The sequence below is a fragment of the Podarcis filfolensis genome (assembly GCF_964270895.1).
Source record: "Podarcis filfolensis genome assembly, chromosome: 9".
NCBI classification, from domain to species: domain Eukaryota; kingdom Metazoa; phylum Chordata; class Lepidosauria; order Squamata; family Lacertidae; genus Podarcis; species Podarcis filfolensis.
Genome location: NC_139610.1, coordinates 20,706,306 through 20,720,850, shown reverse-complemented (window position 1 = coordinate 20,720,850; position 14,545 = coordinate 20,706,306). Strand labels below are relative to the sequence as shown.

Below are 14,545 nucleotides of genomic sequence, written 5' to 3'. Positions count from 1 at the left end.
TTTTACTAAAACAATACATATGTTATTTGACATAATTTGTATGTCGCTTAAAGAGTAAAACTTCTAAGCGGTTTACTGAAACTATTTTACTAACAGATATAACAGCAAAGATAATATTCCCAGGGACCAGCCTATTCTCCAGAAGGTGATTTGGAGGCTGGAAGAGGCTTCTAACTACATCTTTATGGAAACCTAGTCAGTCCACCAAGAAACAGATAAAAGTGTCTCCAGAGGGCCAAATCTGGCCAAGGGATGCCAGAAAAGGTAAAAGACTATTTTGCTGGGAAGTGACCTCCTTAAAGAGAAACTCACTTTCCCCAATAATAGCACTGCCTAGATCAAGCTTACTGCTTAGAATAGCAAGCCAGGGCATCTACCAGTGAGAAGGACCTTAATGCTTTGCTCTGTGTGGACCCCTGCCTCCTGGGGATTAGCTTGCCAAACAATTTGCTGCTCACAAAGATATTGCAAATACAAGGCTATTAACTCACAAGGAATTCCTGTGCTTCTAACTGGATGTGGGTGCTGAAGACGTGTGAAGAGCATCATAGGAATTTCTGCTGAGCAGAAATGTTTTGCATACATTACTTGGCTGTATCTCATGTATTGTTTCAGAAAGTGTGAACCAGGTTAAGTTCACAGGTTTCCCAAACCAGCCTTCAGAACAGACTCTGAAACTTTCCCAGAAGGAATTATTCCACACTCCAAACAATGATCAGTCACCAGTGGCCCTTGAGAGAGACAGCTCTGCCCCACAGTTGCCATCCCAGAAGCAAGAGGGGTACATGAAGAAAACAGTAGCCGTGGTCTTGGAATCTGCCAATAGCCCATTGGGGGGAGAGGTAGCAGGGGCTCGGTTCACCATGCCTTCTTCAAAGCAACCATAAGGCAGTAAAATTGTTCAGTATGAACATTTACAACACGCTCCTTGGCCAGTGCTTCCCATTTCCTGCTAGTGTCCTTCCCCAGCCACAAAAGCCTTATTCTGGGGAAGGAGCATAGGACAGCAGGCGACAGAGGAATCCCTTGGAAACCAGTGGTACCATCTGAGTAGAGCTTTCGGGCAGAAGTCCAGATCCCAGTTCAGCAGAATGAGGAGTTCCTAAACGCTGCAAGGGTGGCGTAGCACATTTTGAAGGAAGTGGAGTCATACACACCATCTAAAGAGGGTGACCCCTTAAATACAAAGTCTAAAACTACTCAACAGGCAATAATAGCTGTCTTTATTTTTCTTGTTACAGATAGGTAGCCGTGTTGGTCTGCCATAGTCAAAACAAAAATTTTTTTTTCCTTCCAGTAGCACCTTAAAGACCAACTAAGTTAGTTCTTGGTATGAGCTTTCGTGTGCATGCACACTTCTTCAGATACACACTGTGTATCTGAAGAAGTGTGCATGCACACGAAAGCTCATACCAAGAACTAACTTAGTTGGTCTTTAAGGTGCTACTGGAAGGGAAAAAATTTTTTTGTTTATTTTTCTTTTCTCTAGTGTCCTCTTATTGCTCCTTTTCTCAAGAATGTATAGTGGAGACGCAGGTGACCCAGATTTCTTGGTATGTCCATTAGTTCTTTATTAATTCTAGAATGTTGTTGGGTCAGGGAACAGGAGGGAAAGTAGCTTTCCCCAGGTCCTCACATCTCTGTATTCACCCCAACTCTAGCTGATGCTCAGAGTACTCCTATTCTGCTCCACACATACATGTTCAAGGCAGACAAGTTCTTTCCAAGAAGTGTGGAAGCACTAGCAGCCTTTCTCAACCTGTGGGTCCCCAGATGTTGTTGAACTACAACCCCCATCACCCCTAGCTAGCAAGGCCAGAGCTCAGGGATGATGAGAGTTGTAGTCCAACAACATCTGGGGACCCACAGGTTGAGAACCGCTGTGACTAGAGGATGCTTGCAGGAGGTAACAACTGAGATGTAGCATCATCTAGGCTGCATAATAATGCCAACACTGGACACAGTGCTTGGTTATGCTGAGGGTGATATAGTTTATTAAACCAACTCCTCTTCTTAGAGGATTTCCCAATCTTACTTTGCCTTTTGCAAAATGCTCAGTTCCCACTTGATTAACTTGCAAATCGAGGGGTGTTTTTGTTTGGAGCATTCTGTATCAATACATTGGTGTGCATCAGGTTCAGACAACAAGGGCGTCCCGCTACAGACCTGCCGAAATACAGGCTTAAGCACCGTTGGGAAGTCATGCAAGACCTACTTGTGCGGGCTGGTGAATTTTCAGTGAATGTGATGGAACTTCATTGTTTTCCTTTGTTCCCTATCTGAGTCTTTGGCATGGGATGGACATCCATATAAAACGACAAAACAATTCGCCGTTGACTCAACGTGCCTTAAAATGGACTGACAGAGTTGCTGGCAGAAGTGGGAAAGATGTCTTGTTTTAAAAATGCATGGAACGGGGAAATCGGCCAATTCAAATATGTCATACTTTGCTTTGTTAATATTGCAATACTCTTCTCAATGGTTTAACAGGATCACTAGGCCTGAGCCTTGGAAAGAGACAAATAGCCCTTAAGTCATTATTACAAAAGGCTTATCTATGGAGATGCAATGACAGAAGAAATACTGTGACAAGAGTGCATAGCAATGTAAGCATCAGAGCATTGCAAATAGGAAGTGACTGGGAACCTGCCCAGTTAACAACACTGCTCTTTGTATGACAGCTGTATGTGACAATTACTCAGGACAGCCAAACAGGAGACAGAAAACATATTGGAAACACAGAACAGCTCTAACTCTTGGTTTCTGAGCAATTTTCAGGCTGAATTTGATTATATGCATGTATTTTTATGTATGTATGTTGTAACTCATAAAAGGGTGTTTCCCCTTTCCATTATTTGTCAAAGCAAATCACCAAGCTCAAACTCCAATAAAATTCTCTTTTTGGGGGATGGGAGAGATGAAATATGCTTATGAGATCTCCTAAGTTATTGGAAAATACAAAGCTAAAAAGAGAATCCAACTGGACTTTTATCACAAAAGCTGCATTTTGTTAATTATCTGTATTAGTATGTGTGACATACTAATTACTGGTATTAGTATGAATATCATTAGTAATACCTGAATGACATTATAATGCCAATCTATTTAATTTCTAAAAGTGAAAATATAGAAGAAGCCAAAGTAATCAACTGGGACATTCCCCGTCATAATTGCAAACCTATTATTGACCAAATTAGGGAAGAAAGACAAAACAAAACTGAAAATGGACAAGATGTTCTCTCTTAGACTTACAAAATATAATAGGTTAATTTGCATTAATACATTCCTGCTTGCATCTCCTTTTTGCTTTCCCCCTTATCCCCCTGCCTCCCCCAATCATTTCTTTTAATCATTACCTCATTTACTTTCCCAGATTTGCAAAGAACCTTTATGCAAGAGTCTGTTTCCACAGACTAATCTTGACAGTGGGTTGTTGTATACCTATAAACACTAGCATTATCATTAAGTTTCAGTTACTCATCTTGCCCTTTCTAACTGTCCTATAGATTTGTTTTAGGCACTGGAGAACAAGTAGAGAAAGGGCAGAATGGGAGATTGTCCATTGCAATTAATTGTTGGTCCCACAATGTCTGCATTGCTCCAGTTCCTAATATATGCATATTTTCTTTTTTCTTATTCTACTCCCCTCTTCTCAAGAGAAAGCTGAAGGGAGACCAGGCAGGCATTCAGAATTAACTCCATCTTTTTACTGAGGTAAATAGAACATCAACTTTGTCAGGAGGAAGACAGCTTAGCTTGTCAGATACCACTGAGAGCTTTCATCCAAGGGTTCCCACTGTGTGATAAGCATCCTAGGCATTTTTTGACTTGATTCACAATTTATCTGGAACATACAGAAATAGGCTTTCCTAAATATTTACCTTTATGGCCTGTCATGCTTGAAGCTGTATGCATTCCATAACCTGCTGGGTTTGTTGTGCAATACCAGGCTCATGAAGTGTCATGTTTAGCAGATTAAATTTATTAAAGCAAGTTTCTAGTCTTTCAGACCACTTTTTTTTGTAAAAAAAAGTGTTGGCTCAGTCTGCATAGATTTCAGAAGCCAAATGCAACCAGGGATTCGGTTCCAAGTGGGAAGGGGATGCATGAGTCTTCCGACACTGTTAAAAAATAAATAAGAAAAAAGGATCGTAAGATATGTCATTGAACAAACAGCTTGATACCACAATGGCCACTTGTTTTTGATGGACTTCTGGCTAGGATTTCTCCCCCTGGGGTCTCGGGCCTCCTTCCTTTGAGGTTTTTAAGCAGAGGTTGGACGGCTATCTGTCATGGAAGCTTTAGCTGAGATTCCTGCCTTGCAAGGGGTTGGACTAGATGACCCTTGGGGTCCCTTCCAACTCTACAATGTTATGATTCTATGAATTGTTTCACACATTGCAAACAAGCTAACACATGTTTGTACTGTGCATGCATACATACTGTGCACACGCCAATCCCCGCTCCTTGGTCTATGGACATGTTTTGCAAGGGGACCTTTTGCAGGCAAAATTGGATCTTATAATTCTGCCCCCTCCTTTAATCATACCTGTTTAAACATTTTCATCCCATTTTGGCTGGACCAAACCTTTAAAGAAATGGCTACGAAAACAGTTTTGGATGAGGTGCCTCTAGGCAGGTCTGACACAGGTGTTTCAGCCTGAGGGAGGCATGGCAAGTGCCCTAAGCGAGGACAAAACCCCACCCCTTTATTGTTTTTGCAACCATTCTGTTTTTATTTATTATTATTATTCTGCACCCCCTGGCACTGTTCTAAATGCATGTTTGGGACAGGGAAGCAAGTGGCTCTGTGGGCCTGGTTACAGCTCTCACACTTGGGCCTGCTTAAAGGCTTGCTGGAAAGAACTGCATTTACTTACAACGATTACACCCTCAGTTACAGTTTTCTATGTAGGTAGCAAGATGTTTTTTCCCCAGCTGGAGCTCATGGGAACTCAGTTCCAGCACATCTCAAGTGGGCATCAGGTGGGCACCACTGTCATTATTACAGACCCTCCAAGTGTCCCTATTACCCAGAAACATTACCAGCTTTACAGAAGCCATCCTGGTTTCTTATTTAATCCCAGAATGACTGCTTTTCCATCGGATGTCCCTATTTTCATCGGTGAACTGTTGGAGGGTATGGAGTTATGCGACCTCCCAAGCCAAGGAGTTAAGTAACCTACACAGCCTTTAGAAGACATAGGAAGGCAGCCCTATACAGGGAAGTTCTTTAAATGTTCCATGTTTATTATGCTTTTATATATGTTGCGAGCCACCCAGGGTGGCTGGGGCAACCAAGCCAGATAGGCGGGGATATAAATAATAAATGTATGATGATGATGATGGAATAGGATGCCCCTATTTTCACGTTGGAGTATACGTAAATCCGGGACTGCCCCTGGGCAATAGGGACAATTCCTTGTTTGTTTGTTGTTGTTGTTATTAATTATTATTATTTTGCGCCCCCTTGCACTGCCCTCAAGGCCTGTTTGGGAAAGGGAAGCAGGTGGCTCCATGGGCCTTCTTGCCGCTCTCACACGCTTGGGTCTGCTTAAAAGGCTGGCTGGAAAGAATGACATTTACTTATTGCGATTACACCCTCAAGTTATAATTATCCATGTCGTTAGCGGTTCTCTTTTCTCTTAATAATTAGTAAGCCGCCTTGAGCCCGTCTAATGGGGCCTCCTGCTGCTGCCGCGCCACCGGAGCACAATTTCTGTTCTCATCCTGAAGCAAAGTTCTTAAGCCGAGGTACTATCTCTGGGTTAGCGGAGTCTGTAACCTGAAGCGTATGTAACCTGAAGCGTATGTAACCCGAGGTACCACTGTATATGTAAGCACCATCATAATAACAGTTAGCATAGAATGGGTTGGGCTAGAGCCATGGTTCCCAACGTGGGGCAATTTGATTTTTAAGGGGGGCAATTCCAGAATGAGTTATCAACAGTTAATGGCTTTTTCGGCTTCCTCCACTTGAACAGTTCACTTTTGAATAATAAGCACTATATGTCACGTAGGGGGGGGTGTCAATCAAGATTTTAGAGATGCTTAGGTGTGGCATGGCCCTCCCCAAAAAAGGTTGGAAACCACTGGGCTAGAGGACCCTCGTGGTCCCTTCTAACGTACCCCGGAGGGCAAGGCGAAAGCCACCATCCCCGAGAAGGGCGCGAAGCCCTCCCTGAGGCGCTCTCGGAAGGGGGAGCCTCGACGCCGGTGGCCCAGAGGCTTCGGCGGGGAGAGGAGGAGCAGGAGGGGCCGGCGGCGGCCTGGAGCGCCGTCCCCGCCTTCTCCCTCCTCAGGGGGCGCCTCGGGGTGGGCAGCGGGAGTCGCCCGAGGGTCGGCCATGGGCCCGGGCGCGTGGCTGCGCTGCCTGGCGCTGGGCTGCTGCTGCTGCTGCCTGGCCGGGCGGTGGGGCGGCCCGGCGGTGGCGGCGGCGCTGGGCGGCGGCGAGTACTGCCACGGCTGGGTGGACGCGCGCGGCGCCTACTCGGCCGGCTTCGCCTGCCCCGAGCGCTTCGACGCGCCCGACGCCGCCATCTGCTGCGGCTCGTGCGCCCTGCGCTACTGCTGCGCCGACGCCGGCGCGAGACTCGAGCAGGGCGGCTGCACCAACGACCCGGCGCAAGCGGAGCAGCCGGCCGGGAGCGCCCGTGAGTGTCGGCCGGGAACCGCCGGGCGGGGAAGGAGGGAGGGAGGGAGGAGTGGGGTTGGGTTGCGGGGGAAAGAAGCGGGTTCCCGGGTGGCGAGGAAACGCGGACTCGGAGTTGGAAAGGGCGCCCTGGGCGGCATCTAGTCCACCCCCGTGCAATTCAGGACTGAATGCAGAGTTAGAAGGGATCCTGAGAGTCATCATCTGAATGTTGTATTTTAATCTTGTTTTTAAGTTGTATTTCAATTAATTGTTTTATACCCGGTGTTAGCCGCCCTGAGCCTGGTCTTGGCTGGGGAGGGCGGGGTATAAATAAAATTTAATAATAATGGTCATCATCATCATCATCATCATCATCTAGTCCACCATGTGCAATGCAGGAAGAAATGCAGGGTTGGAAGGGATCCCAAGAGTCATCATCTGAATGTTGTGTTTTAATCTTGTTTTTAAGTTGTATTTCAATTAATTGTTTTCTACCTGGTGTTAGCCACCCTGAGCCCAGTCTTGGCTGGGGAGGGCGGGGTATAAATAAAATTTAATAGTAATAATAATAATAATAATCTAGTCCATCCCCGTGCAATACAGGAAGAAATGCAGAGTTGGAAGGGATCCTGAGTCATCTAGTCGAACCCTCTGTGATTGCAGGAATCAATGTGATGTGTTAGGATCGTAGAGTTGGAAGGGACCCCCGAGGGTTGTCTAGTCCAGCCCTCTGCAATGCAAGAATTTCAACTAGATCATCCATGACAGATGGCCGTCCAACCTCGGCTTAAAAACCTTCAAGGAAGGAGAGCCTAGCACCTCCCAAGAGAGGCTGTTCTCCTGTCAAACGGCTCATACAGTCCGAAAGTTACTTCTAATGTTTAGTCGGAATCTCCTTTCTTGTAAATTGAAGTCCTTGGTTAGTAGCGTCCAAAAGCAGGAGAAAACAAGCTCACTCTGTCCTCCATGGGGCAGCCGTTTAGATATTGGAAGATGGCTGTTCTCACAGTCCAATCCTCCTGCCCTGGTGCCTGTGGATCCCACTACAAATCACCCGTTTCGATTTTGCCCTTCAGGCTGTGTGGAACCACAAGCACCTTCAGGGAGAGCAGGCAGCTTATGTGTGTATTTCCTTGGGCATAAATTTCCGCGGAACTTGGAGCGAAGAAAGTGGGCGCAGGTTGGCAGCCTTAAATATTCCTCCTGTATGGGTCCCCACCACATGCCTTGATGAAAGGAAAATTGCTGGGCTAAATTTATTTTTCACGCCAAGCCCTGAGAGTGGCTGCTCAGAAGTCCCAGGACTTTATTCCCAAGAGAGTTTGGGTAGCGTTGAAATCCGCCTGTCTTTCCGGAACGCATTCTAGCAGTTGTTGCAGGTTTACCTTTAATCTTAAGAAAACCCTGATCCCTTTTTCTAGCAAAAAGCTCACTGTGGTGTTTTAGAAAGCCACTACATTGCATAGTCCTTGGCGCTTAGCTATTCTTTCTTTAACTAAATTTTGTTGTTGTTTAGTCGTTTAGTCGTGTCCGACTCTTCGTGACCCCATGAACCAGAGCACGCCAGGCACTTCTGTCTTCCACTGCCTCCCGCAGTTTGGTCAGACTCATGTTTGTAGCTTCGAAGACGCTATCCAACCATCTCGTCCTCTGTCGTCTCCTTCTCCTTGTGCTCTCCATCTTTCCCAACATCAGGGTCTTTTCCAGGGAGTCTTCTCTTCTCATGAGGTGGCCAAAGTATTGGACCCTCAGCTTCACGATCTGTCCTTCCAGTGAGCACTCAGGGCTGATTTCCTTAAGAATGGAGAGGTTTGGATAAATTTTAGGACTGTTTAATTAGCTGAATTCATTGTAAAAGTTTTTTGGTTTTTTTTAAAGTGGGGGTGTCTTTAGGTCAAACTCTGTCTAGAAGTGAAGGGCATTTGCTACCTATCCTTGGAGGTCAGGATCTGCCCCGAATCAGATGTGGGGTCATGTGTGGCACTGCTATTTTCACTAGTTATTAAAGGACAAAGGCTGCAATTCTGTGTGCATTTACGGAGGAATATGCCCCATTGGACACAGTGGGACTTCTGAGTAAACTTGCACACGATTGCTCTCAAAATGTTATTCACCAGCCAAGCAGGTGGGCTTGGTAAATCCTCAAAAATATAAAGTCTGACAAGCATTTTCCCCCTTTCTATTTCATGCTTTTAATCCGCTGAGAGAGGATCAGAGTCGCAGATAAATAGCAGAGCTCATGGGCGATGCTTGGGAGAACTTTACTGACTCCCTAGACTTTTAAAAAGGGGTAGAAAGCAGCCCTTTCATGGGACACAAACATATTACAGAGAGATCACTACCTTTCTTGTTCAGGTACGTAGTATGGACTTACTACTTTCAAAGCTGCTATCTTGGGCAGTCAGTACTTGGATTAGAAAACCTTCAACCCATCATAAACTTTGCTGCTGTCCAGTCCAGGAAAGCAACTTCAATAAAATAAAATAGAATCCCTTTAAAGCCCACCCCAAATATACTGCAGTAAAAGAAGATGCAATACAACATTATTGCAACTTTTATCTTTCCTTTTTGTTTTCCTAGATCTTCAGAATTGGATCACTGGGTAAATAGGAAAATATTCAGGTCACATTGTGAATGTCAGTTGCTGGAAACCACAGGAGGGAAGAGGGCTCTTGTGTTTGAATACTACTAGCTGGTTTCCCACAGGCAACTGTGAGAACAGGATGCTGGACTAGGTGGCCCATTGGCCTCATCCTGCAGGCTCTTCTTATGTTCTTAGTAGTGCCAAAGCACGTTGTTGATGTTTTGTAGGAAAAAACCCAATTGCCCCACCTAATTTGAAAAGAAAGTCTCAAGCACAAAACAGTAATAAAATATAGAACAGTCCCCACTGAAATCACAAAGATTGACATCAGATCTAAGCTCCCATAACAAGTAACTGTGCACAAAGCTGTAACCTTAACATTCAAAAGAGCAGAATTGCTCTACTATCCCTTTCAGAGTCAGGATCCCTGTTGAGTCAGTGCACCTGCTGCCCCGTTTTCTGCATCTTGTAAAAAAATTGAAGAAGTTTGCAAATACAGCCAGCAAATTATTTGCAGCCAAATTTGGGGCATCTTTCCTCCGACTTCCTATGAATTCGTTGGGACTTATTCCCAAGTTAAAGTGTGCCTAGGTTTGCAGCTCCATTCACCAGTTCCACTGAGTTCAGCAGTTGTCAGGACTGCAGACTTAACTCTGCAACAAAATCTTTATTTCACTGTCTTCATAAAAAGGCATTCTAGAGCTCTGGAGCTGTAGCGTTTTGGTTTAAGACATTTCCAGTTTTGGAATTTACGTGTTCATTTCATATAATGGAGAGGAAAATTGCTGGAAACCAAAAGCACTTCCTTCACTCTTGAAAATAAGAAAATTATGCCAGGTTCTCTAGTGCAGTACTTTTCTTAGGACCATCTAAAAGTAATAACCACAAGCGGTGAGATAGCCTTGTGAATTTCGCAAAAGTTTTTATCAGGGTCGGTGTTAAACAGAAAGGAGAAGAAATGGGGAGCAAAGAAAAAGGAAGCATTCTGTAGACAAAGTAGGTTCAGACATGCCAAGTGGAAAAAAATATTGTTGGAAATAGTTACTCTTCTAACAACAAACAACTTTCAAGTAAGGAAAGTTTCCTGAATGGAAATACAGGGTTAGAATGGCGGCTTGAACTAACTGGGGAATTCTAGTAGAGGGTGGAATCATTGATCGCAAACTTTTTTTTTTAACTTGTCCAGTGAGATTTTTGTTCCATGTGTAGAAAGTGGAGGCTGACCAGAAAAAAATATGGATTGGTGCAGGAATTGGTTGAGATCTGACTAAGAAGAATTTAGATGCTTGCAGTTAGAATTTTAGCTGGGGTTGGATCCAGACTCAGTTTGTTGAACGTAGGCATCATCAAAATCAATCGGACAAGCTCATCTTAGCTTAAATTATGTCCCATTGATTTGATTGGAAACGAAGTGGAACTAATTTAGTCTGGCTCCAACCCATTAGTGAGTGACCCAGAGAATTAGTGTCAGGTATGCTATTAAGACTGATTATTGTGCCATCATCTTTGCGAAGCCCTTTGTTCGAAAACGGAAGAATATAAGCAATGATTTTCTAATGCACAAAGCCTGGCTATATTCTGTTCATAATTTACTTTTCCTGTCTCGCTCAGAACCAGTCTATGTGCCATTCCTGATCGTCGGATCAATATTCCTCGCCTTCCTTTTCGTGGGCTCCTTTGTCGCCGTTTATTGCTGCACGTGTTTAAGGCCGAAGCAAACGCTGCCACAGCCGATCCGGTTTTCTCTCCGAAGCTACCAGATGGAGACTTTGCCAATGATCTTGACCTCCACTAGCTTAAGGACTCCATCGAGACAATCTAGCTCTGCCGCCAGCTCAAGTTGCACGGCCGGCTCTCTCGGCAAGTTTTCATTTGCCAGGCCAGAGTCTAGCTGTACAGCGGCACCTTCACCTCCACCTTACACGCCAGGCTGCTTGCAAATGGGCCACTCTGTCAGCCTCTCTCAGCCCTCTGGGTTTTTGGTGTCGGGACCATATTTCTCCTATCCTCTGGACTCTGAGCCGTCTCTAACTGGGAAGAGCGTTCCGGAAACTTAGCCAGAGCTGAGCGAAGCATTCGAAACAGCGATTTCGCTAAGAAGCACAATGGACTCCTGTGTTACGTGGTTTTCATTGTGGTGTTCTCTGCTTACGGAACTGAAAATAACGTGAATGGGTGAGTTACCCTTTAGAAAAAGTGTCAATTATTGCAGGAATTTTCGTTTGGTACTAGGACTTGCCGATCAGAAGGTTGGGGGTTCGAATCCCCATGACGGGGTGAGCTCCCGTTGTTCAGTCCCTGCTCCTGCCAACCTAGCAGTTCAAAAGCACATCAAAGTACAAGTAGATAAATAGGTACCGCTCCGGCGGGAAGGTAAATGGCGTTTCTGTGCGCTGCTCTGGTTCACCAGAAGCGGCTTAGTCATGCTGGCCACATGACCCGGAAGCTGTACGCCGGCTCCCTCGGCCAATAAAGCGAGATGAGTGCCACAACCCTAGAGTTGGCCACGACTGAGCCTAATGGTCAGGGGTCCCTTTACCTTTACTGGTCTAAAACATGTTGGACTTGTTGGAGTAAAAGAATGAACATTCCCAACTGATGTCAATTTGGAGCATATCTGCATTCAGGAAGTGTCACCTGACCAATGGTTGTCAATGTGTGAGTAAAGCTGCACATCCCTGCCTTGCAAGAGGGTGGATTAGATGATCCTCAGGATCCCTTCCAACTCTACAGTTCTATGATTTCTGTGATCTAATATGATCAGAGTTCTGGCAGATACAAGGAAAACAAGACATTAAACAACCACATTGTTTGGATAATTTATTTAGGCGATGGGTAGCATTAGTGATGGTTTCGATGTGAACTTTAAATATATCAGTTCCAGATAGTGGGATATCTGACTGCATCATGCCCTACATTTTGTGTGTGTTTTAAATATAGGCTTACCTAAAAAAATTCACCAGAATTAGTTTCACTTATTATAAAGGGAATAGTTTTATTCATAGATATTGGAAGATCATGTCACTAAAAGAACAATAATAAAATGAAAGAAAATTAATGATTATAAGCCCCATTTTTTATTTTTTATTTTAAAAAGGGTATCTTAACACTGAATTAAAGACACTAACCAATGCCAACATTTGTTGGGCCAGGAAAAAAGTGATGCACTGTTTTGAATGTGTGATAGCATAGACCGTTGTGCTAGGACAGTTTCACATGTGATGAGATTGCTGGGTATTTCACTAATATGCAAGCTTTAACTAAGAGTTTGTACAAAATTTCTCACAGTCAGGAGAATAAGTTGTAATAACATCTAAAAGCTATACAGTAATTTCACAAATGTGCAGCGTATAAAACATTAAAATGCTGAAGTAGCCTTGCCTATTTATTGAGTTTTTGTCCTGTGACTTAGAAGACAAAGCTGGGTAAATAAAAGTTTTATTTTGTAAAATCCGCACTATCTAAAATAATGTTTAAGAACTGTAACTTAAAATGTATTGACAAGCTTGACAATGTTTTGTAGTCACAGGTTTTCTCCCAATAAAACGCTCCACGGCTGAAACAATATTTTGGTTGTCCAATATGTTTATGTTTTGAATTAATGGAAACATGGGGTGGAATTCAGAGTCGCACTAGGGAGACTGTTCCATTAGGCCAGCAGAGAGATGCTTCCTCTGATAGAGCAATATCCCCTCTCTGCCCCTTGTGAGCTGTTTTGGGGGTTCTCCTGACCCCACAGAGCTGTTTATGGAGCTTGTGGGGAGGAGGGAAACTCCCATGGCACTAGTGGGACTCAATATGCTGGCTCCCACTAGCATAACTAGTTTACTTTCCTACAATTGCTTATATTTCCGAATTGGCAAAATGGCCTGTAAGACTGCTGAATTTATTGGCCTGCTGAGAGTACATGAAAACTTTTTGCACAACTTAAAATGGTCAGAAATCAAAATTAACAGGTGTGTAAACTATTTACACTGGGGGTGGCTGACCTTTGCCCCCCCCAAGTTCCTAGACTTCAGCTCCCATCATCCCTGACTACTGGCCATGCTGGTTGGGGCTTATGGGAGTTGGAGTTGAACAACAGCTGGAGAACTGCAGGTTTCCCATCTCTTGTGCTGCATCTTAATTTTAAGAAATCTTTTGTTGTTTTTAAATTTTCTATCCTGCCTTTTCCTCCCAAAGGAGCCCAGGTAAAGCAATGTGTTTTTAATTTAAGAATATATGTAGAAGCAAGCTCCGTTATAACAAATGTGACAGAGTTTTGTCCAACCGCAAACACTGTTGTGTGTTCCGTTGTGTTTTTGAATACACCTCTGAATCTGTTGAGTAGCCAATTAAAGCAATGATTTCCTGTTTTTAATGCTAACAACAACAATTTATTATTTTTACCCTGCCCATGTGACTGGGTTTCCCCAGCCACTCTGGGCGGTTCCCAACAGAATATTAAAAACACAATAAAACACCAGACATTAAAAACTTCCCTAAACAGGGTTGCCTTCAGATGTCTTCTAAAAGTCAGATAGTTGTTTATTTCCTTGACATCTGGTGGGAGGGCGTTCCACAGGGCGGGTGCCACTACCGAGAAGGCCCTCCGCCTGGTTCCTTGTAACTCCACTTCTTGCAGTGAGGGAACCACCAGAAGGCCCTTGGCGCTGGACCTCAGTGTCTGGGCTGAACGAAGGGGGTGGAAACGCAGAAATATAGGGTGGTTTTACTCAAAGTAGACCCATTGAAATAAATGAACATGACTAAGTTAGGCCTGTTAATTTCCGTAGCTCTGCTGTGAGTAAAGCATAGTTGAATACCTCTCATAACAAGGAAACGGGTGAAACATACCCACATTTCTGCACTGATAATGATTTTTCAATTTTTTGATTCTAGCTACTTAAATTCAGTGTGCTTGAAGTAGTTTGGCATTTCCATTTCCCCGTGTGTAAATATAGGGCTGAGCATGAGCTGGATGTGGGGTTATCCATGTTGTTTGTGCAGTTGGTTTTTTCTCCCCTGTGGGAAATGTGCTGTGATGCAGACCCCTGCAGCTAGCAGGATTGAACCCATTGCTCATCAGCTAGTGAGGAGAGGACTCAATCCTGCTGGGTGCTGCTTCGAAGGGAGTTGACCCACAGGTCAACTTTGATAGATGGGCAGGACCTCCCACTTAACAGTCACATCATGACACAAGATGATGGACAAGTATCAAGAGTTGGCCTCTGGGTTTTGGAGGGATTTAAAGGTGAGGCCTGTTGGGCCAAGAAACTTCCCCATCCCTGGCTTAACCAAAAAACAAACAAGCATGTCTCATTTCCTTTAGCCCTCAGTCTGATCAA

General features: G+C 44.3%; 1 protein-coding gene and 1 long non-coding RNA gene across 2 annotated transcripts; one reads left to right on the top strand and one right to left on the bottom strand.

Annotated features, from left to right (window-relative positions):
- Window positions 1-3,961: 3,961 nt before the first annotated feature.
- Window positions 3,962-6,330, bottom strand: LOC310770357. The gene is made up of 2 exons (XR_014552106.1): window positions 6,130-6,330; window positions 3,962-4,121 (listed from the first exon to the last, which is right to left on the bottom strand). It is a non-coding gene; the product is annotated as an uncharacterized lncRNA (long non-coding RNA).
- Window positions 6,331-6,346: 16 nt separating this feature from the next.
- SHISA3 (shisa family member 3) lies at window positions 6,347-12,785 on the top strand (the record flags this gene model as incomplete). Its single annotated transcript, XM_083630815.1, has 2 exons — window positions 6,347-6,653; window positions 10,830-12,785. 2 exons carry the CDS (start codon window positions 6,347-6,349, stop codon window positions 11,273-11,275), a joined length of 753 nt encoding a protein of 250 aa, XP_083486941.1. The 3' UTR covers window positions 11,276-12,785.
- Window positions 12,786-14,545: the final 1,760 nt, after the last annotated feature.